The sequence below is a fragment of the Anomaloglossus baeobatrachus genome, chromosome 3 (assembly GCF_048569485.1).
Source record: "Anomaloglossus baeobatrachus isolate aAnoBae1 chromosome 3, aAnoBae1.hap1, whole genome shotgun sequence".
Classification (NCBI taxonomy): Eukaryota; Metazoa; Chordata; class Amphibia; order Anura; family Aromobatidae; genus Anomaloglossus; species Anomaloglossus baeobatrachus.
The window spans coordinates 528241206-528265921 of record NC_134355.1 but is presented as its reverse complement, the minus strand read 5'-3'; the positions used below and the strand labels follow the sequence as shown (position 1 = coordinate 528265921).

General features: G+C 44.4%; 1 protein-coding gene across 1 annotated transcript in view; it reads left to right on the top strand.

The window, feature by feature from the left end:
- Positions 1-24716, top strand: part of ATR (ATR checkpoint kinase) — a 264456-nt gene that overhangs the window by 48258 nt on the left and 191482 nt on the right. Inside the window, exon 7 of the mRNA XM_075340780.1 lies at positions 8766-8962. Coding sequence (XP_075196895.1) covers positions 8766-8962 — 197 coding nt within the window. The remainder of the gene's footprint in view (positions 1-8765; positions 8963-24716) is intronic.

Here is a 24716-nt window from a genome sequence, read left to right as displayed (position 1 = left end):
GACGACCTGCTTATAAAGGCACCCTCTCAAGAGGCATGCCAACACAGTCTGAAGGTGGCACTAGACACTCTCCAGAGTTTCGGGTGGATTATCAACTTTCCAAAGTCTCATCTAACCCCGACCCAATCTCTGACTTATCTTGGCATGGAGTTTCATACTCTCTCAGCGATAGTGAAGCTTCCACTGGACAAGCAGTGCTCGCTACGGACTGGAGTGCAATCTCTCCTTCAGAGCCAGTCGCACTCACTGAGGCGCCTCATGCATTTCCTAGGAAAGATGGTAGCAGCAATGGAGGCAGTCCCGTTCGCGCAGTTTCATCTGCGCCCTCTACAATGGGACATTCTACGCCAATGGGACGGGAAATCGACGTCCCTCGACAGGACTGTCTCCCTCTCTCAGACTGCCAAGGACTCTCTGCGTTGGTGGCTTCTCCCCACCTCATTGTCACAGGGAAAGTCGTTCCTTCCCCCGTCCTGGGCAGTGGTCACGACGGATGCGAGCCTATCAGGGTGGGGAGCGGTGTATCTCCACCACAGGGCTCAGGGGATGTGGACTCTGGAAGAGTCCACCCTGCAGATCAATGTTCTGGAAATCAGAGCAATCTATCTTGCCCTGCGAGCCTTCCAACAATGGCTGGAAGGCAAGCAGATTCGGATTCAGTCGGACAATTCCACGGCGGTGGCGTACATCAACCACCAAGGGGGAACACGCAGTCGCCAAGCTTTTCAAGAAGTCCAACGGATTTTGACGTGGGTGGAAAGCAGAGCGTCCACCATATCCGCAGTTCACATCCCAGGCGTGGAAAACTGGGAAGCAGACTTTCTCAGTCGCCAGGGCATGGACGCAGGAGAATGGTCCCTTCACCCGGACGTGTTTCAGCAGATCTGTTGCCGCTGGGGGACGCCGGACGTCGATCTGATGGCGTCACGGCACAACAACAAGGTCCCAGTTTTCATGGCACGGTCTCACGATCACCGAGCACTGGCGGCAGACGCCTTGGTTCAGGATTGGTCGCAATTCCGACTCCCCTATGTGTTCCCACCTCTAGCATTGTTACCCAGAGTTCTCCGGAAAATCAGGTCCGACTGCCATCGAGCCATACTCGTCGCTCCAGGTTGGCCAAGAAGGTCGTGGTACCCGGATCTGTGGCATCTCACGGTAGGCCAACTGTGGACACTACCAGACCGTCCAGATTTGCTGTCTCAAGGGCCGTTTTTCCATCTGAATTCTGCGGCCCTGAACCTGACTGTGTGGCCATTGAGTCCTGGATCCTAGCGGCCTCAGGTTTATCTCATGAGGTTGTTGCCACAATGAGACAGGCTAGAAAACCATCCTCAGCTAAGATCTATCACAGAACGTGGAAGATATTCTTAGCGTGGTGCTTGGCTCAAGGGTTTTCTCCCTGGCCATTTGCATTGCCAATTTTTCTTTCCTTCCTGCAGTCTGGGTTGGAAAAAGGTTTGTCGCTTAGCTCTCTTAAGGGTCAAGTCTCCGCGCTATCCGTATTCTTTCAGAAGCGCTTGGCACGGCTTTCTAAAGTACGCACGTTTCTCCAAGGAGTTTGTCATATCGTTCCTCCTTACAGACGGCCATTGGAACCCTGGGATCTGAACAAGGTTCTCATTACTCTCCAGAAGCCGCCTTTCGAGCCTTTGAAAGAGGTTCCCCTTTCTCGGCTTTCACAAAAGGTAGTTTTTCTTGTGGCGGTCACGTCTCTTCGAAGAGTGTCCGAGCTAGCGGCGTTATCTTGCAAATCTCCCTTCCTGGTGTTTCACCAAGACAAGGTAGTACTGCGTCCAATTCCAGAGTTTTCTCCCAAGGTGGTTTCTTCCTTTCATCTCAATCAGGATATCACTTTGCCATCTTTGTGTCCGCATCCAGTTCACCAATTTGAAAAGGGTTTACATCTGTTGGACCTGGTGAGAGCACTCAGGATTTACATTTCTCGCACGGCGGCTCTACGCCGTTCTGATGCGCTCTTTGTCCTAGTCGCTGGTCAGCATAAGGGATCGCAAGCTTCCAAATCCACCCTGGCGCGGTGGATCAAGGAACCAATTCTTCACACATACCGTTCTGCTGGGCTTCCGATTCCATCTGGACTGAAGGCCCATTCTACCAGAGCCGTGGGTGCGTCCTGGGCATTGCGGCATCAGGCTACGGCTCAGCAAGTGTGCCAAGCGGCTACCTGGTCGAGTCTGCACACGTTTACCAAACACTATCAAGTGCATACCTACGCTTCGGCAGATGCCAGCCTAGGTAGACAGGTCCTTCAGGCGGCGGTGGCCCACCTGTAGGAAGAGGCTGTCTGACAGCCCGTTCATGTGGTATCTTTTTACCCACCCAGGGACTGCTTTTGGACGTCCCACTGTCTGGGTCTCCCAATTAGGAGCGAAAAAGAAGAAGGGAATTTTGTTTACTTACCGTAAATTCCTTTTCTTCTAGCTCCAATTGGGAGACCCAGCACCCGCCCTATTTGTTCTTAGGGTTTCGTTTTTTCGGGTGCACATGTTGTTCATGTTGTTTCTTCAGTTCTCCGATCGTGTTATCGGATTGAATTTGTTTTTGAAACTGTTATTGGCTTTCCTCCTTCTTGCTTTGGTACTAAAACTGAGGAATCTGTACTCCTACGGGAGGGTGTATAGCCAGAAGGGGAGGGGCCTTACACTTTTAAGTGTAGTTCTTTGTGCGGCCTCCAGAGGGCAGTAGCTATACACCCACTGTCTGGGTCTCCCAATTGGAGCTAGAAGAAAAGGAATTTACGGTAAGTAAACAAAATTCCCTTCTTTTTCAACACACATTTTTTCTCTTGTATTACATTGTTTAGTTATGGTTGTTCAAGGCTCTCCTACTACTGCTTTTACACAAAACTGGCATAGTACCGCCTCCGGCTCAGGGTGTACACTGCCAGGGAGGAGCTAACTTTTTTTTATGTTCACTTAGTGTCAGCCTCCTAGTCACAGCAGCATACACCCATGGTCCTGTGTCCCCCAATGAAGACTCAGAGAAAGAGATTTTACGGTGAGTACACAAAAATCCTTCTTTTTACAATAGGGATGGCAAAATAATTTTAGACTTTTCAGAGTGAATTGGCCTGGAAGCAAGTTTCCTGGTAGCATTGAGGGGTTCCCACATGGCAATAGATTTGAGAATGCCTGTTGCTGACTTTAGGGGCCATTTTTATTTCTTTTTGTAGGCTGTCGGTAAGGCCTAAGCCACACAGCATAAAAATCGGAGTGAGTAGAATGCGATAAAACATCGCATTCCACTCGGACCAATATTAACCTATGCACCAGCACCCATGAGCGATTTATTTTCTCAGCCCTAATCGGACCGAGAACACAATCGCAGCATGCTGCGGGTGTAATGCGATCCTTGTTTCTCTCTCATCCATTCAAGTCTATGGGACGAGAGAAACATCGCACTGCACTCGCAGTACACCGGTGCGATAGCAATAGCCGGCATCGGAGGAGAGAGGGAGATAAATCCCTCCCTCCCCTCCTCAGAGCTGGCCCGCCCCCCGCAGCTGTGGTCCGATCACAAGATCAGATCTCAGTCGCAGTGACACTCCCATGACACTCAGCTCCTGCTGTGCTGCCAGCGTGAGCCGAGTGTCATGTGAGGGGATCGCAGTACTCCTCATGGGGCCCCGGCCTTAGAACTGAAATACACAGTACAGAAATTGAAAAAGTTAAACAGTAGTTAACATCAGGATATTTCCAGCCATGAAAGTAATATGCAAGAAACAGTAATTATATCTTTGTGTATAAACACGCATCAATATGTATACACTTCACACACATTGTTGCCTTGACATCAAAGAAATGTCATTGATCTGATATTAAATACTGTTAATTACATGATGTTTGGTGTGCACCCTAATTTGCTGCCAAATTCGTGCTCCAGGCGTATGCAACTCTAAGCCATTGTTTATATCTGTCATTGATGTCTGTTGTATGAGGGTAAACCTTGAGGGGTTTAAAATAAAAAGGGACACATGCGGTGCCACTCTAAATGTAGTAGTTCAAATGCATAAAAAATGATTAAGAAATGTGCATAAATTGCACTCACCTTGTTTCAAGTTAGGTCAAACCCATAGATCCCTTTAGGATCAATCTCCACATTCTCTGTGCTGATCTGCTGCTCACTAGGATTTGATACACTGTGAATCTCCTCCACAGGAAACCGGTAAACTGAAGTGCTTGAAAAATCCTTCAAATCCAAAAAGCGTGGCGCTGATCCCCAAATATATAAGAAATTTTATTCGGCTACTATAAAATATTACATAAAATAGTACAACGCGTTTCGGCTAAAAATCTTAAAAAAAGATAGCCTTCTTCAGGTAAGATAACATGCATGTTATTTTACCTGAAGAAGGCTATATTTTTTTAAGATTTTTAGCCGAAACGCGTTGTACTATTTTATGTAATATTTTATAGTAGCCGAATAAAATTTCTTCTGATATAATATATTTGGGGATCAGCGCCACGTTTTTTGGATGTGAAGGATTTTTCAAGCACTTCAATTGATGTCTGTTGTAAAATAAAAACCAAAACACCAAAGAATGCCGCGCTAAATTTTTTTTTTTTTTAATGCGTACTATAAGAATAATCTTTTGCTTGGTTATTTGTCTACGGTGCTGCGGAATATGTTAGCCTCATAAAGGGATATTCCCATGTCATTAAATTTCTTTAGTTAGCATGAAAATAAGGTTTCCAATTGATTGGTTTTTTCTATCTGCTACAAATGGTTCTCAGTAAATTAGAATATCATCAAAAAGTTAATTTATTTCAGTAATTTAGTACAAAAAGGGAAACACATATGTAATAGTCATTACACACAGAGTGATCTATTTAAAGAGTTTATTACTGTAAATGTTGATGAATATGACTTACAGCCAATGAAAACCCAAAAGTCATTATCTCAGAAAATTAGAATAATTACCACAAAACACCTGCAAAGGTTTCTTTAGCGTTTAAAATGGTCCCTTAGTCTTGTTCAGTAGGCTACACAATCATGGGGAAGACTGCTTACTTGACAGTGTCCAGAAGGCAGTTATTGACACACTCCACAAGGAGGGTAAGCCACAAAAGCTTACAGAAGCTGGCTGTTCCGAATGCTGTATCCAAGCATATTAATGGACAGTTGAGTGGAAGGAAAAGGTGTGGTAGGCAGAAAAAGGTTCACAAGCAACCGAAATAATTACAGCCTTGAAAGCATTGATAGGAAAAGGCCATTCAAAAATTTTGGGGAGATTCACAAGGAGTGGACTACTGCTGGAGTCAGTGTTTCAAGAGCCACCACACACAGACGTATCCAGGAAATGGGCTACAACTGTCACATTCCTTGCGTCAAGCCACTCCTGACCAATAGACAACGCCAGAAGCGTCTTACCTGGGCCAAGGAAAAGAAGAACTAGACTGTTGCTCAGTGGTCCAAGGTGTTCAGATGAAAGTCAATTTTGCATTTCATTTGGAAATGAAGGTCCCAGAGTCTGGAGGAAGAATGGAGAGGCCACAATCCAAGCTGCTTGAGGTCTAGTGTGAAATTTCCACAATCACTGATGGTTTGGGGAGCCATGTCATCTGCTGGTGTAGGTCCACTGTGTTTTATCAAGAAGAAAATCAGCGCAGCCATCTGACTCTCCCACCCCTCAGGGGCGCCACACATCCACCAGGATATTTTAAAGCACTTCATGCTTTCCTCTGCCGACAAGCTTTTAGGAGATGGAAATTTGATTTTCTAGCAGGACTTTGCACCTGTCCACACTGCCAAAAGTACCAATACCTAGTTTAATACCTACAGTATCACTGAGCTTGATTGACTAGCAAACTCACCTGACCTAAACACCATAGAGAATCTATAGGGTATTGTCAAGAGGAAGATGAGAGACACCAGACCCAACAATGCAGACAAGCTGAAGGCTGCTATCAAAGCAACCTGGGCTTCCGTAACACCTCAGCAGTGCCACAGGCTGATCATCCCTATGCCACGCCGCATTGATGCAGTAATTCATGCAAAAGGAGCCCTGACCAAGTATTGAGGCATTTACTGTACAGACTTTTCAGTAGGCGCCAACATTTCTGAGTTAAAAATCATTTTTTCAGTTGATTTTACACCATATTCTAATTGTTTGATATAATAACTTTTGGGTTTTCATTGGCTGTAAGCCATAAACATGAACATTAACAGAAATAAACACTTGAAATAGATCCCTCTGTGTGTAATGACTCTATATAATATATGCGTTTCACTTTTTGTATTGAATAATTGAAATAAATTAACTTTTTCATGATATTCTAATTTATTGAGAAGGACTTGTACCATTCTGCTGTTGGAGCTTTTATCTTGCCTAGTGTACAGATTTGTTAAAAGGGAGCTTGACCACCAGAGCTTGGTCCAAAGTGAATACGAAGCTACATTCTGGGAGAGTAGTTAAAGACATTGTTCACTACTTTGACATTGATGGCCTATTCTTAGTATAGGTCATCAATGTGTGATCTATAGAAAGGAAAGGCTCTGCGTCACCGATCGATAGGTGCTCAGGAGAAAAAATATAACAAAGTGGAGAGGAACTCCGGCACACTATTCACCCCCACAAAAAGAGAGAGTTCAAAAAATCATGCAAAGATCTCTTTTATTGATCAAAAAAATTCTTTTGTTGCAGGTGATATACATGAAGTTGTCCACTACAAGTCGACGTTTCGGCCCATGGGCCTTCGTCAGACTGGACTATATCAAATCATGTGTAATTATCTTATGATCAATAAAGTATGGGTTGCTGCCTATTTAATAACCGATTTGTCACCAAGCGTGCCCCTGTTATGGCTTTATGGATGGTATAATTTTGTATTCACGAATTTGTTCCTTGATCCTCACTATTGGTATTGGGTGTCTGCTAGGCTCTGTTATATACCAAGTGCTATGTCCTCCAAATTGTCAGCAGGGCAAACTGGAAAACCCTGATAAACGTAATTGTTTTTATTGTCCTTCTAAATGGGAAGAGGTATGTATGCAGGAAGGCATTACTTGAGTCACTCTAATGCAGCAAAGAATATATGTGCTGTGCCACCGGGATGACCGGATGTCTGCCTTAGCATGCCTCTATATCGCTGCTGGATGTGGAGCGTGCCTGTGTAAGGCTAGTTTCACACTTGCGTTGAACGGTATCCGTTGCATTGCGTTGTGTAACGGATGCAACGGATCTGTTGAATATAGTGGCACAACGGATGCAACAGATGCTGCAAAACAACGCAATTCGTTTTGATTTTTTTTTTTTTTACAGTTTTACCAGCGGCAGACTATTGTGAACGATCAGCTGATCGCTCCCTGCAGCCGGCCGCCGGGTGATCAGCTGATCGCTCCCAGTAGCCGGCCGCCAGGTGATCAGCTGATCGCTCCCTGCAGCCGGCCGCAGGGTGATCAGCTTATCGCTCCCTGCAGCCGGCCGCCGGGTGATCAGCTGATCGCTCCCTGCAGCCGACCGCCGGTGATCAGCTGAGCGCTGTCACTTGCCGGCCGCCGGGTGATCAGCTGATCGCTCCCTGCAGCCGACCGCCGGGTGATCAGCTGAGCGCTGTCACTTGCCGGCCGCCGGGTGATCAGCTGATCGCTCCCTGCAGCCGACCGCCTGGTGATCAGCTGAGCGCTGTCACTTGCCGGCGTCCGGGCATGCCGGCGGGCGGGCGCTCAGCTGAGCGCTGTCACTTGCCGGCGCCCGGGCATGCCGGCGGGCGGGCGCTCAGCTGAGCGCTGTGACTTGCCGGCGGCCGGGCATTCTGGCGGCCGGTCGTTCAGCTGAGCGCTGTCGCTTGCCGATGGCCGGGCGCTCAGCTGAACGTTCGGCCACCGCGAGCCAAAATAAAGTTTGATTAAAAAAAAAAAAAAAGCATGTGCAGTGAAATCCAGAGGATTCCGCTGCTCAAAATAACGTTACATGCTGCGTTCCTCCCGCTGGGCGGAAGCAACGGAGCGTCGCCCAGCGGAAGCAACGCAGGTCCTTTTGGTACAATCCGTCACCCATACAAGTCTATGGGAAACAGCGGAATCCGTTAACGGATTCCGCTGTTTTCCAAAAGGGCGGATTGTAACGGAAGGAAATAAACGCAAGTGTGAAAGTACCCTAACCTGTGTAAGGCTAGGTTCACATTTCCATTGTTTTTTTAGATGACAACTGACTCAACGGATGTGTATTTCACAGGATTCCTTTCACAGGAATCCTGTGAAAAAACTGATCTGTCGCGTCCGTTACATCCGCTGTGCGTCCGTTTTTTGACGGATCAGTCATGATCCGTTTGTGTTTCGGACAGCCCAGTGGGTGTGCCAAAAATGCTGGGCATGCTCAGTAGAGCATGAATTCCGTCGTAAGATGGATTACGACGGAATCCAGCACCATAGACATACATTACAAGCTTGACAGATGGCGACGGATTCCTGCGCGGTGCGTTAATTTTGATGGCCCGAAAAACGTTACATTCTCCGTTGTTCCCGCCCGGACTGACCGCGGCGCAGCGGATGCAATGCAAGGTAATCAGTCGCAATCCGCCACTAATACAAGTCTATGGGACACAACGGAATCCGCTAAACGGATTGCGTTGTTTACCATAGCCGCAGATTGTGACTGATATAATTTAACGGAAAGGTGAACGTAGCCTAAGCCTTAAGGCTTTATATAAATAAAAATTGTTATACAATGAAAGGACTTTACAATTGTAATGAGAACTGAGCCTTTGATTTTATTTTTATTGTGTTTTTTATTGTCCACACAGTTTATCACCAAATACCTCAAAAGGGAGATCCAACACCCAAATTACAGGGGTAGTACAGCAGCTTTCTTGGGTTAGCCCAGAAGAGATTGTGAGAGTGCTGAAGATCTGCAGGAAGCTTCTAAATTCTGAATTCCACCACATAGATCCCATTCTGAGAAAGATAGTCCAAATATTTGATGCCTTGATTTATATACATGGTGAGCCGACATTTAATGTCATAAATTATGTAGTATGGGTTTAAATCTTATTCATATTGATTTTCAATTTTATTTATAAGGTGTTTTTTTTTTAGAGTCCTAATATTTTGAACAATTGTTTCCATACTTTCTCGTTCTCTCCACACATGGTCTTGTATGTGTAGCTAGGAATCCCCCTGCTGAACCAAAACGTGGCATTATAATAATTTTATTTTTTCTTTTAAAAAGGCAATGTTAAGGCTCCTTGACACTATTCTTTTCAGACCTGAGGATAAGCCTATAGGAAACATCCCATACTTAAATCATGCTCTATTTTGTAAAAAAAAAATGGTGTGATTATAAAATACCTGACCAAAATGCTTTAGGCTACTTTCACACTTGCATTGGACGGGATCCGTAGCATTGCGTTGTGTGACGGATGCAACGGATGCGTTGCATATAGTGGCACAACGGATGCTACAAATCGTACAAAATAACGCAATCCGTTATAGTTTTTTTTTCCCTTGACTTTACACATCTGAGCATGCGCAGTTGTGTAAAGACAGTTGCGTTAACGGAATCCATCAAATGACGGATTCTAACGGAATCCGCCACCATAGGCATCCATTATAAAAACAACGGACGCCAACGGATTCCTGCAGGTTGCGTTTTTTTGACACTCCGCCAAGCACAGAAAAACGCTACATGCAGCGTTCCATCCGCCCGATGGTCACTCGCGGTCAGCGTCAAAACAACTGATGCGCCGCGGGACGGATGCAATGCAAGACCATCCGTTGCTATCCGTAGCTAATAGAAGTCTATGAGGAATATAACGGATTCCTGCAACGGTTACCGTAATTCCTCAAGGCTGCGGATAGCAACGGAAGCCGTCCAACGCAAGTGTGAAAGTAGCCTTATATGTAGTGTATTTGAAAGAGGACCTCTCACCAAATTTTTCACGTTTAACTGGACATGTTATGTAACAGTGGCTGCAAAGTTAAAGTTCGTTTATTTTTGTTTTTTTTAAATGTCACCTTCCTGTTGCGGCGGAGATATTAGTAATCAAATTATTATTTATCTTTTCTGTTAATCTTTGTTAATGTCCAAGTGGGTGTTATGAAAGAGTTATTATAGGAGCATGTGTGAAGGTAGCCTGGGCTATAGGTTGGTTGTTCAAATGTAATAAGATTATCTGTGTATGTAAGTAATCAAAATATAGATGTCATTGCATAATTATCTGTGTGTCTACAGTATATGACAATTGAACAGACGCCATAAAATGATTCTAAGCTGTATGTTCAAGAAAGGGTTAGCCAAGGTACAAATGAATGAACTATGAACATGGGAGATATTCATTAAGTTAATTGGGAGCCTTATCAGTAAAATTCACAGTAGAAGGAATGTAATATCTGTAGGATGAGGCAGGTGATCCCATACTCCCATGCATTACTTCTACAGAATCTCATCTTCGCTTACCGTCTTTAAAGTGTGATAAAGGAATGTACCATCTGGGATGATAAATGATCTCATGCATTCTCCCAATGCTACCTATACGCACTCCCCCCTAATTATTCTTTATCAGTATGTGTGAGCAAATGGAGAAGGTTTGTAAATATGTTTCAAGGCTGAAATGATGTGTTAATGCTTGAGCAATTCAATACACGAGTTCAGACGCAAGCCTGGGCTCAATCAGAGAGCATGTCCTGTGTTCATTGATTATTAAGTCTCATTATATCTGTACAGGTGGCTAATTTGGACTTGCCCTTTACCCAAATGTCTCCTTTGACACATGTACTTGCTGCCCCTGTATGATGCTGACCAATCATAAGCAGGCACCAACACACGGGAGAAAGAGGAACACGTAATCCAATGGGTAAAAGCAGGCTTCAGTGTATGAGATCTAATCCTACAGCTCTGATCTACTGGTCTAACCTCCAGCAAAATTGGAAAGAGCTGGAAGAAGAGCTTTTAGAAAAGGTCCCTGTGTGGGAAAGTCATCACAGCTAAGTTTAGCTATGTCCCATTAGAAACCCTTCTATCAGATGTCCTCCTCTCATAGCATGGTCACGGTCACCCCTGCTGTAATGCTACTTACCTCATACTGCCTGCATGGAGATGAGCTCAAAGGTGTCCGTTTCACAGTTATGTCTGTTGTGCTTACTTGTATTTACTCTATGGTGAGCGCAGAGCACCCAACTTCTGTACAGTCTTTGTTTGTTCATATATTGACCTTTTTGGAAAGGTGTTCATCATCTGTTCTTTGTTCCCACTACTTTCTAATCATGGAGGAGGTTAGACCAGGAGATTAGAGCTGTATCCTTACATCTGTCACACAATGGGAAGCCTGCTTTAACCTTTTGTGGGAGCGTGTTCTTCTTTCCTTTGAGTGATGCTGGCTACCTATGATTGTCATCAGCGTCATTCAGGGATAAGTATATGACTTCAGTGAAAACTCTGTTAACTCATTAGGTGCCAAATATTTTGCTTATTAACATATTAAAAGGGAGAGGCAAAAAAAAATAAAATATTTTGCTCTGCTGACATAATGATAGTATGTGCAGTTCCAAAATTTGATGTGAAGTCTTGTCAGCAGGATTTCACGTTCCAAACGATTTACAAGTGAATGCAAGTCTTTCAAAGACAAGTCCAGTAATACCCTTGCATGGACAGTCTGCTCCTCCATTACTGAGAGATCAACATTTCAATTGATATAGAAATGAGGTTGAAGATCTGAAATATCTGCCACTCCAGCTTTATTCTCCACCCAGCACCGCCTCCTGCTATTTTCTACTGCCCCGGCATATAAATAGTTTGGGGTGAAATCCTGCTGACTGATTCCCTTTAAGGACTTATTCATGCGAAAAAGGAGAAAAGTTCAGGGCACTGCCCCAACACCAAAAAACTTTCAGAACATCCTATACTGGGCCGAAAAAGGTGCACATGCTCTGCGGTGCCATTGATGTGAATAAACATGTGAACATCAGAGCAATAAAAAAGGAAAAAACATCAGGCACTCACCAGTTGCTGCTTGTGCAAGTTTTGTTGTTTTATTCGTGCAGGTTACAAGTGCATGGAGTGGAGGGGAGGGAGTGGACGCTACACACGTCCAAAGACGACGGCGGCCGTTTCGCACCTGTCTGGTGCTTCAGCTGGTCTGAACTGAGCTGACATCACATCCATTATATCCACATAATACAGGTGGTTGATGTCAGCAGTGATTAAAACAAGTTTAAAATCAAACTGCAGTATTACTACTGAATGGAGTGCAAAATAAGCATGTACAAACATATAAAGACATACAATAATTTTACATATAGCTGGAATCTAGAAAAATTATCCCAAGAATACGCTCAACTCATTTTTATCATTTAGTCCTAATGGACCCAAAGCATTAAACTTCATAATATATTCTGCCTCCTTTCTGAGCAGAAGTTTGTGCGTATCCCCACCTCTGGCTGGAGTTTTAACTAGATCAATGCCTATAAATGACAATACATTGGGGTCAGAATTATGGACTTCTTTTATATGATTGATTAATCTTGTAGCGCCTATTCCGCTAGAGATGGAATTTCTATGCTCTCTAAATCTTATAAACAAATTTCGAATAGTTTTGCCAATATAAAAAAATTGACAAGGGCAGAATATTACATACACCACCATTTTGGACCTGCAGGTAATCAGACTTTTGACATAATGTGAATGGCCACCTATTTTAAATGTTCTGCCAACTATATGAAATTGGCAAAAAGAGCAATTGTCGCATCTAAAATTACCTGTAGGGCCAGCATGGTGTAGCCAGGTCATAGGCGGTAAATAGCGTTTTTTAATCAGAATATCTCCAATATTCCTGCACCTCCTGTGTGTCACTAGGGGCTTGTTAATGGCCATGTCTCTCAGCTCATCAATCCCTTCGATTATATACCAATTTTTGTTTATCACTGATTTTATTGTTCGGTCCATAGGTCCGAATTTAAAATTAAACACAAAACGATCTAGTTGTTTTTTGGGGGGGAGATTGTTACAATTCCTGACAAGAGATCTTTTTTCAAGCTCTATTTTCTCCTCTGCTTGGGCCTGCATGGAGTTAATTAAATTCAGGGGATAACCCCTTTCCAAAAAGCGTTGTTTTAGATCTTTTGTCTGAACTTGCAAAGCATCTGTATTATTGGTGATCCTATTCAGCCTTAAAAACTGGCTGAAAGGAACCGATTTCAGTACATGCTCAGGATGGGCACTTTTATAATGCAATAGTGTGTTCACTTTAGGACAAGAAATCAGAGTTTTTAAAGTGCAAGTATACATATTTTATTTCACATTGGTGACAATTTCAATAAAAACTTTTTTCTAAAAGTCAAAAACGCCAGGACTGAGCCAAAAAATTATTATTAATATATGTGTAATACAAAGTCTCCCTAGGTTCACAAGGCACATATATATAAATAGATGGTACATAACCACAACATAAGGGAGCAGACCACCAGGACAAACCTACAGGTAAATATAATTAATTTTGTGCAAAAGACATGAGCACAAATACATTAAAGGACAGTCAATAACATAATTTAGCATAAGTATGCAAAAATTATTAGTCCAAAATGCAAGAGAGTCCCGAGAAATCCACTACATATAGTGGTTTTTGCTCCACAAGATAGTGCTTGTGGCGTGCCTAGTAATAAGCCCCATAGAGACCCGTAGAATAGAAGGTACAATGGACAATCCAGGCGTTTGGGAAGGCCCCCATTACGCCCTACGTACGTTTCAATTCTTTAAATTGTAGAGAATCTTCCTCAGGGGTCAAGGTGCCGTAGTGAGGGGTCCTTAGTCAGCCGGGTTTAAATAACGCCGCTCCATAATGGTAATCCCGGAAGTCACGTAGTCGGCGCATGCGCGGATCGCTCCGGGTGATCTCGCGCGATTCACCGCCGTCAGGCCATCCCGCGCATGCGCGGGAGCAGGGACGCGTCACCATAGCTCCCGCGCATGCGCGCGGCGATTCAGACGGCGGCTACCATCGCGCCGACCAGCCGGGATCAGCGCACGCGCACATGTGAGTCGGGATATCAAAACAGTGATACATATATTAGTATGTTATAAGAAGTAATTTTCATATGTATTCCACAGCGGTAGTCCAAGTCTTCAATATTAATATTGTACAGATGCAAAATTGCCTAAAAAGGGACAATCAAAAAGATACCCGGCATTAATGATGGAGCCAAAATTAAAAAAGGTGATGTTTAAAAGTAACACTGAAATATACAGTGAAGCAGAGGTAGTCAAGCAAAGGTACAGATATACAAGGAGGTGGTTCAGAGAAACGGGACATAACTAATGGACTCATTAAGTCCCTTAGGGACCAAGGTGTCCAATGTAAGGATCCATTTGGCCTCACATTGTGCCAAGCGCCTTTTAAGATCCCCACCCCTGATCCCTCCCTCTATCACATCAATACCTCTAATTTTCAATTTAGAGGGGTCACAGGAGTGGTGGATCTTAAAATGCCTTGGCAAGGTTTTCAGGAGGGTGATATCGGTCACCACTTCGGCCGCAGCAATGTCCCTAACATGCTCCCTGACTCTAATGCGGAGCTCACGTGAAGTGAGCCCCACATATGTCAGGGAGCAGGTACACGTGGCAAAGTACACAACATGTGTGGTGTCACATGTGATGTATGATTTGATGTTATAATTACTTTTGCCATCAGATGAATAAAAGGTTGTGCTTCGTAGGACATTGCTGCAGGCCAAACAATGACCACAGGGAAAACATCCCTGTAAAGGACCCCGTGAGCCAAATATATGTGTCCTTGGGGGGACATAATGGCTTCTCACTAATAGGTCCTTCAAATTCCTGGCCCTCCTGGAAGCCCTATTATAACCAGATTTTATCTTTATGGATAGGGGTTACAGCAAGAGGTGTATAAAATCTGGTTATAATAGGGCTAAAGGAACACCTAGGACACAATTACTTACCTATGCTCCCAAACGACGGGAACCCTTTGACCCGGTGATTAGATTCATCGGTACTTACAATGAGCAGTGGGAGAGGATGCGGGACATAATGAAACAACACTGGTCAGTGTTGTTAACCGACCCGGTTCTGGCTGAACAATTACCACAATTTCCATCTATGACTTCCAGGAGGGCCAGGAATTTGAAGGACCTATTAGTGAGAAGCCATTATGTCCCCCCAAGGACACATATATTTGGCTCACGGGGTCCTTTACAGGGATGTTTTCCCTGTGGTCATTGTTTGGCCTGCAGCAATGTCCTACGAAGCACAACCTTTTATTCATCTGATGGCAAAAGTAATTATAACATCAAATCATACATCACATGTGACACCACACATGTTGTGTACTTTGCCACGTGTACCTGCTCCCTGACATATGTGGGGCTCACTTCACGTGAGCTCCGCATTAGAGTCAGGGAGCATGTTAGGGACATTGCTGCGGCCGAAGTGGTGACCGATATCACCCTCCTGAAAACCTTGCCAAGGCATTTTAAGATCCACCACTCCTGTGACCCCTCTAAATTGAAAATTAGAGGTATTGATGTGATAGAGGGAGGGATCAGGGGTGGGGATCTTAAAAGGCGCTTGGCACAATGTGAGGCCAAATGGATCCTTACATTGGACACCTTGGTCCCTAAGGGACTTAATGAGTCCATTAGTTATGTCCCGTTTCTCTGAACCACCTCCTTGTATATCTGTACCTTTGCTTGACTACCTCTGCTTCACTGTATATTTCAGTGTTACTTTTAAACATCACCTTTTTTAATTTTGGCTCCATCATTAATGCCGGGTATCTTTTTGATTGTCCCTTTTTAGGCAATTTTGCATCTGTACAATATTAATATTGAAGACTTGGACTACCGCTGTGGAATACATATGAAAATTACTTCTTATAACATACTAATATATGTATCACTGTTTTGATATCCCGACTCACATGTGCGCGTGCGCTGATCCCGGCTGGTCGGCGCGATGGTAGCCGCCGTCTGAATCGCCGCGCGCATGCGCGGGAGCTATGGTGACGCGTCCCTGCTCCCGCGCATGCGCGGGATGGCCTGACGGCGGTGAATCGCGCGAGATCACCCAGAGCGATCCGCGCATGCGCCGACTACGTGACTTCCGGGATTACCATTATGGAGCGGCGTTATTTAAACCCGGCTGACTAAGGACCCCTCACTACGGCACCTTGACCCCTGAGGAAGATTCTCTACAATTTAAAGAATTGAAACGTACGTAGGGCGTAATGGGGGCCTTCCCAAACGCCTGGATTGTCCATTGTACCTTCTATTCTACGGGTCTCTATGGGGCTTATTACTAGGCACGCCACAAGCACTATCTTGTGGAGCAAAAACCACTATATGTAGTGGATTTCTCAGGACTCTCTTGCATTTTGGACTAATAATTTTTGCATACTTATGCTAAATTATGTTATTGACTGTCCTTTAATGTATTTGTGCTCATGTCTTTTGCACAAAATTAATTATATTTACCTGTAGGTTTGTCCTGGTGGTCTGCTCCCTTATGTTGTGGTTATGTACCATCTATTTATATATATGTGCCTTGTGAACCTAGGGAGACTTTGTATTACACATATATTAATAATAATTTTTTGGCTCAGTCCTGGCGTTTTTGACTTTTAGAAAAAAGTTTTTATTGAAATTGTCACCAATGTGAAATAAAATATGTATACTTGCACTTTAAAAACTCTGATTTCTTGTCCTAAATTGTTATGATTATGAGTTTGTGCCACCCGAGGGATCTCTGTAGGTGCAGAACCCAGGGGAATTGTTACAGTATGGTCATTTGGAATCTCCTTCTAATAGTGTGTTCACTGTAGTCGGTTTCCTGTAGAGCTCCCTTGAAATTAACCCTTCATGGGCTGTTAATTTAACATCAAGGAACTCAATACATTTATCTCCGAAAAAATGTGTGAACAGCATATTGCAATTATTTTCCGAATTTAAATACGCTACAAAGGAATTAAACTGTTCCCTATCTCCATCCCAAATTATCAGGACATCGTCCACAAATCGCATGTACTTTTTTATATGTTTGATATATGGATTGATGGGACTGTAAATTAAACGATCTTCAAGGTGCGCCAGAAACAAATTCGCAAAAGTACACGCCACCGGAGTCCCCATTGCTACTCCACTATTTTGTTGGTACCAAGTGTGCCCAAATTTGAAAGTGTTATGTTTTAAGACCAAATTCAAAGCCTCTTCAATAAAATTAATTAAATGGGCATCTTCACCAAGCTCTCTCAACATATCTGTAATGCTGTCTATTCCAAGGTTCTGTGGAATCCTTGTGAATAGGCTTTCCACATCTAAGGAAGCCCAATTAAATGTTTCTTGCCACTCGAATTGTTCAAGCTGCTCAATCAAATCCCTTGTATCCCTTACAAAAGATGGAATTGTTTTTAGTAATGGATGCAACAGCCAGTCAAGATATGCTGAAAGTGGTTCGGTGAGAGATCCCACTCCCGAGACTATTGGTCTGCCTGGTGGTCTCTGTTCACACTTGTGTACCTTTGGTAGCCAATACCAGTGCGGTTTTGTTGGGAAATCAGGAAAGAGTTTTTCAGCTCTATTTTTTGTTATAAGGCCAGTTGTTATCTGCCTATTCAAAAAACTGCGTAATTTTTCTTTAATTTTACCTGTAGGGTCACCAGTTAGTTTCTGATAAACTGTGCAATTATCTAGATGTTTTTTTGATTCTGCTAAATAATAATCGGTGGTCATAAGCACAGTGGCACCTCCTTTATCCGCTTTTCGTATCGTTACATTCTTGAAGGATTTAATTTTTTCTAGTGCTGCTCTTTCTGAACTAGATAGATTATTCTTCATATTGGGGTATTTTAACGCTTTTATATCCCTCAATACTACTTCCTGAAATAAATCGATACTATTACCAGGGGATATAGGTGGGATAAAAGTAGATTTTAAACCTCCAGTAAATTTAGTGCTATTGTCTAGATTGCTCTCTATAGCTGAAACGTTTGCCACATTAATTTTATCATCCGTTATACTCAACAGATGCAAAGCGTCCTCAGCTACCTTCCCAATTTCTGAACCCATCAGAGAAAAACCAAGGGGACCTATATTGCATTGCCTTTCATCAGCTTGTTTTTGAGTCGATTTATTATCTGCGTTAAAAAAATGTTTTTTTAAATGCAATTTTCTGCAAGCTTTGTATAAGTCCACTTCAAATTCCACCATATTAAATGGTTCTGGAATGCAGAAATTTAGTCCTTTTTCCAGGACCGCCAACATATCATCATCCAGTGTCTCATTAGTCAGGTTGTAAACTTTTTTCTTTTTATTAGGCTCCGAACTGATTGTCAGTCCCTCCAGGAAACAGCTTTCCTTTTCCCTATCAGGGGCACATTTATTTCTCCTCCGGCCTCTCCTTGTCCGCCTTCTAAAGGGTTAATGGGAAAGTTCATATTAGATCTATCTTCACTTAATCTCCTTTTTCCCGGGGGTGGTTCCTCCTGACCGCTGGAATCAGAATCTGTTGTCCATGCGGCTCTTTTATTTGATGCAGTTTTAGGTTTTTTCCTTGATTTTCCTTTCTTATAGGTAGAGAAACTGTCATTATTTTTATTCCATCTGAAAACAGTTCCAGAATCATAGTCTGCTTTGTCTCTCAAAAACTTCTCTTTTTTGCGTTCTTTTACTATTGTTTGATATGGTATTAATTTTTTGTCTAGGTTCTGTAGAAATTTGTTCCACTGATCCTGTGATAAACGCATCTCTAGCTCTTTTCTTAATCTTATCAGTTCAGTTGTTATTTTAGCATGCTCTTGCTCGTTTTTCTGTAATACGAGATCTAGGAATTTAAATGAACATTCTGCCAGAACATTATCCCATAGTTGTTTGAAATCGGCATCATCCTGATAAAATGATATTGCCTTCATAACTCTTAGTCCTCTGGGCACCCGTTGACAATCCTTGTATGCACGTAGTGACTGAGCCGACCAAAATAAAGAGATTTCCTTCTCTGCCAGATTGGATATTTTATGTTCCAGAGATTTTATGCTTAAAATGTCCGTGTCAATTTTATTATTGCACTCCAAAAAAAACGTGCTTGCGTTCTCCCTCCCCGCAAGGATTCCACATCCACTGCTGGTCGGTGTGACCACCTCCATTATTTCTAATTCAGCCATCACAGTAAAAGGATTTTTATGTTCTTAGTATTCTAGATTCTGGTGCTCCTGAGACGTGCTCACTGATAAATATAGAGACACAACTTATTCATGCGAAAAAGGAGAAAAGTTCAGGGCACTGCCCCAACACCAAAAAACTTTCAGAACATCCTATACTGGGCCGAAAAAGGTGCACATGCTCTGCGGTGCCATTGATGTGAATAAACATGTGAACATCAGAGCAATAAAAAAGGAAAAAACATCAGGCACTCACCAGTTGCTGCTTGTGCAAGTTTTGTTGTTTTATTCGTGCAGGTTACAAGTGCATGGAGTGGAGGGGAGGGAGTGGACGCTACACACGTCCAAAGACGACGGCGGCCGTTTCGCACCTGTCTGGTGCTTCAGCTGGTCTGAACTGAGCTGACATCACATCCATTATATCCACATAATACAGGTGGTTGATGTCAGCAGTGATTAAAACAAGTTTAAAATCATATGTTTGTACATGCTTATTTTGCACTCCATTCAGTAGTAATACTGCAGTTTGATTTTAAACTTGTTTTAATCACTGCTGACATCAACCACCTGTATTATGTGGATATAATGGATGTGATGTCAGCTCAGTTCAGACCAGCTGAAGCACCAGCCAGGTGCGAAACGGCCGCCGTCGTCTTTGGACGTGTGTAGCGTCCACTCCCTCCCCTCCACTCCATGCACTTGTAACCTGCACGAATAAAACAACAAAACTTGCACAAGCAGCAACTGGTGAGTGCCTGATGTTTTTTCCTTTTTTATTGCTCTGATGTTCACCCCTTTAAGGACTTAGTTTAGTAACCTATGTGTAACATCTGCTGGCAATAAAAACCTCATAATGCCATGAAAAACATCACTAAGGGTATGTGCGCACTAGGCATTTTTTTCACTCTGCGTTTTTATGTGCGTTTTTGTCTCAAAAAACGCACCCGCGGCTAAAAAACGCGACAAAAACGCATGCGTTTTTACCGCGATTTGGTGCGTTTTTTGCTGCGTTTTTGCTCACTGTGTTGTTAATCAGTGCACAATGCTATTAAAGATTGTTGATGAAAAAAAAAAAGGTCTGATGTCATTTCCTTCTTCAAAATGTTCATTGTATGCAGGAGAGCAGACAGCTGCAGAACTAGTGTATGCAGGAGAGCAGACAGCAGCTGCAGAACTACAAGGCTCAGCATCCTCCATCCAGGACTGAATGCAGGAGTTTTTTGCCCCCCAAAAAAATGACGTGGGCTTCGCCATATTTTTGTATGCTAGCCGGGTACAGCAGGCAGGTACAGCCTGCCCCCAACCCCCAGCTGCCTATTTGTACCCGGCTGGAATTTCATGAAATATTTAAAAAAAAAATGACATGCGCTTCGCCCAATTTTTGAGTCCAGCCGGGTACAACTAGGCAGCTGGGGATTGGAATCCACAGTGCAGGGTGCCCATGCTTTCTGGGCACCCCCGCTGTGAATTGCAGTCCCGCAGCCACCCCAGAAAATGGCGCTTTGATAGAAGCGCCATCTTCTGGCGCTGTATCCAATTCTTCCAGCTGCCCTGATGCCGGGTGGCTCGCTGGGTAATAATGGAGTTAGGGCTAGCTGTATATTATCAGCTGGCCCTAAGCCCGAAATTCATGGTGTCACGCCAATATTAGACATGGCCACCATGAATTTCTAGTAATGATAAAAAAAAAACACAACACACAGAAAAATATTTTTATTAGAAATAAAACACAACACAATTAGTGACTCCATCTTTATTGAAATAAAGAACCCCCCTCCGCAGTAATCCTGGGTCAGGGTCCCGCGCCGTTCAATCCGGATCCAATATCATCTGATCGGTTTGCTGGAAGGCAGAGCGATCAGATGATGTGTCAGGTTCTAGGGGCTGAAGCACATCACACATCAGCTGATTGTATAAAAGCCGATTATACAATCAGCTGATGCATCAGTGCAAAAAAAGTAAATAAATACTCACGTCTGTGCTGATTACCGGCAGCTCCTGCAGTGATCGGATGAGAGTCTGATCCTGTCCCATCGCTGCAGGAGCTGCCGATAATCAGCTGATGAAGTCTCCTGACGGCAGGATCAGCTGATAGCCGGCCGGGCGCGAAAAAGCCGGCGACACCGCAAGAATTACGATCAGCTGATGCGTCAGGTGACTGCATCAGGTGATCCACCGCCAGGTCCTGCAAGCTTCGTACGTGCCCCGGGGAGACTGCACACAGCCAGAGCGGCGGTACCGGGAGGAGATGGGAGCGGGCATAGCACCGGGACCCTGCAGACAGGTGAGTATATATGACATTTTTTTTTTCTACTGTTCACTTTTGTTTTCGCCGCTGCCTCCACCTCCCGCCCAGACATGGCGCCGCACGGAGCTGACATGGCACCGGGCGGGTTGTGGACGCAGCGGTGACGGTACCGGGAGGATTCATGCTTCTGTGTTTACCAACAGAAGGAATCCTCTTCCTGTACACGTCACTTTACTGCCCACCCCTTGCGTTTATAGCTGCGTTTTTAGTCATAGAAACGCAACTATATGCGTTTTTCATTGCGTTGTTGAACATCTCATTGAACTCAATGGGTGAAAAACGCAGTGAAAAACGCAGAAATAATTGACATGCAGCATTTTTGTGGTCACCACAAAAACGCAGCTACAAAAAAACGCTGTGTGCGGACAGCACTTCTGAAAACCCATAGACATTGCTGGGGAAGCAATGTCACTGCGTTTTCAGCACAAAAACGCGGTAAAAAACGCCGCTAAAAACGCAGCAAAAACGCATAGTGCGCACAAGGCCAAAGAGTGGCATTTTCACTTTTTGATAGGCTATATTGATACTTCTGTATCCTATAGCCTAGTGATTTCCGTCTTTTTCTCAAACAACATGCTGACCTATATTGGCTCATTGAGCTGTGCACATTCATTTTAAAAATGCATCCACGAGACTCTGAGCAGGTCCTATTCACATCAGATAATCGTGGCTCAGACTCTGAAAGTAAAGTCTATGGAGATCTGTGAGACCTGGATGAACATAAAGGCCCTGTCACACGCAGAGATAAATCTGCGGCAGATCTGTTGTTGCAATGAAATTGTGGACAGTCAGTGCCAGGTTTGTGCCAGGTTTGTGGCTGTGTACAAATGGAACAATATGTCCATAATTTCACTGCAACCACAGATCTGCCAAAGATTTATCTGTGTGTGTGGCAGGGCCTTTAGACTGACATTGTACTTCAGAGTTCCTTCCTAATTTCATCTGTTATTAACTTACTTATTGTAAATGGTCAATGGATAAAAACAGGGTTCAGCCAGACTAATCTGCTCCAGATAAAAGAACAGATGAGAAATAACTGATGCGAATCTAAATATACATAATTGCCTTATTCTGTCTCTGTCTGTCTTGCTCCAAAATGACGTCATTACTGTGACAACCGTCGCCACAGCGCGTTGCGCTAAAGAGCCTGCGACCAACGGCTCAGCTAAGGCTCCCTGCACACGTAAACAGGGTACACATTGGGTTACTTTGCTTAGTTACCCGATATTTACCCTGGCTACGTGTGCAAGGAGCCAGCGCAAAGCGGTGTACACTGGTAACCAAGGTAAATATCCGGTAACCAAGGAAAGCGCTTTGCTTAGTTACCCGATATTTACCCTGGCTACGTGTGCAAGGAGCCTAACTGAACAGCCGAAACTACGGACTGACAGGACAACACCCGGCACTTTTCCCCGCTCGGCTCCGCCCCCCCGCACTCCGCCCTCCGCATGTATACACCTGAACACACACACACCTGGATAGTCACCTGTCCTCAGCCATGCAGTCCTCAGCACAGACGTCCTCAGCGCCAAGGGCCCGCTCGGCTCCACGCACAACGCCCCCCCCCCCCCGCACACATTAGGCTGCTTTTGGGTTTATGTGTTTATTTTCTTTAACTTACAGATTAATCATGGAAGGTATCTCGGGGAGACGTCTGCCATGATTAACCTAGGACTTAGTGGCAGCTATGGGCTGCTGCCATTAACTCCTTTATTACCTCGATTGCCACCGCACCAGGGCAATTCGGGATGAGCCGGGTAGAGTCCCGGGACTGTCGCATCTAATGGAAGCGGCAATTCCGGGCGGCTGCTGGCTGATATTGTTAGACTGGGGGGCTGCCCATAACGTGGGGCTCCCCTTCCTGAGAATACCAGCCTTCAGCCGTGTGGCTTTATCTTGGCTGGTATCAAAATTGGAGGGACCGCACGTCGTTTTTTTTTTTTAAATTATCTATTTTACTGCACGATATCGACCCGCCCACCGGCGGCTGTGATTGGTTGCAGTGAGACAGCTGTCACTCAGCATGGGGCGAGTCTGACTGCAACCAATCATAGGCGCCGGTGGGTGGAGGAAGCAGGGAATACGAGATTGAATAATGAGTGGCCGGCATTTTTAAAAGAGGAAAAGCCGCCGGAGCTTTGCGACAGCCGTGCAGCGCCGCGCCCGTGATCGGTGAGTATGAAAGAGGGGGAGAGAGTCCAGGAGTGATTTTTAAACGATTTAGATAGTTCTGCTGGACATGCTGAGCATGCGCAGTATAACGTAACGGGATCCGTCAGCGGATTCCGCCGCTTAGTGCGTTGCGGCGGAATCTGCCCCCCATAGACAATCATTAGACACCTTGGTGGATTCTAACGGAATCCGTCAAGGTGCGATATTTTAACGACCCAAAAAAACGCTACATGCAGCGTTCCCTCCGTCTGACGCTGCATCAAATTAACGACGCAGCGTCGTCCAGCGGATGCAATGCAGACACTTGCTCTACAGTGCGTCGTCAATACAAGTCTATGGAGAATAGCGCAATGCGTTAATGGACTGCGCTATTTTCCATAGCGGCAGATTTGCGCTGAACGCAAGTGTGAAAGCGCTCAAACACACACACACACACACACACACACACACACACACACACACACACACCTGGATAGTTACCTGTCCCCAGCCATGCAGTCACCGGCACTGACGTCCTCAGCGCTATGGCCCCGCTCGGCTTCACCCACCTCGCACTCCGCCCCCCGCACACATTACCCCCAAGTATGGGGGCACATGTCAGGATGGTGGCTGCACCACGATATACCAGCATTGGGCCACATCACAGCATCAGCATATTTTTACTTAACTTTACACTGTTCATGGCCTTCTTTCATTACAAGCCATGGACATCATTAAACATTAGACTCATCTATTAAAACTGTTCCTTCTGTTGTTTGTCATTTGAAAACCAATAAACAATTATAAGAATACTAAATTAAACCGAACCCATCCAGTCCATTCATTACCTTATTATTCAATCTGCTAACCTACATACACATTCTAGACTACCCGATACGTTAGAATCGGGCCACCTTCTAGTAGAGAATAAAATCGGTCCTTTTCCTTGTCGCTCCATTGGGAAACCCAGACAATTGGGTGTATAGCTTCTGCCTCCGGAGGCCACACAAAGTATTACACTTTAAAAAGTGTAACCCCTCCCCTCTGCCTATACACCCTCCCGTGGATCACGGGCTTCTCAGTTTTATGCTTTGTGTGGAAGGAGGCACACATCCACTCATGCATTCTCAACTTAGTTA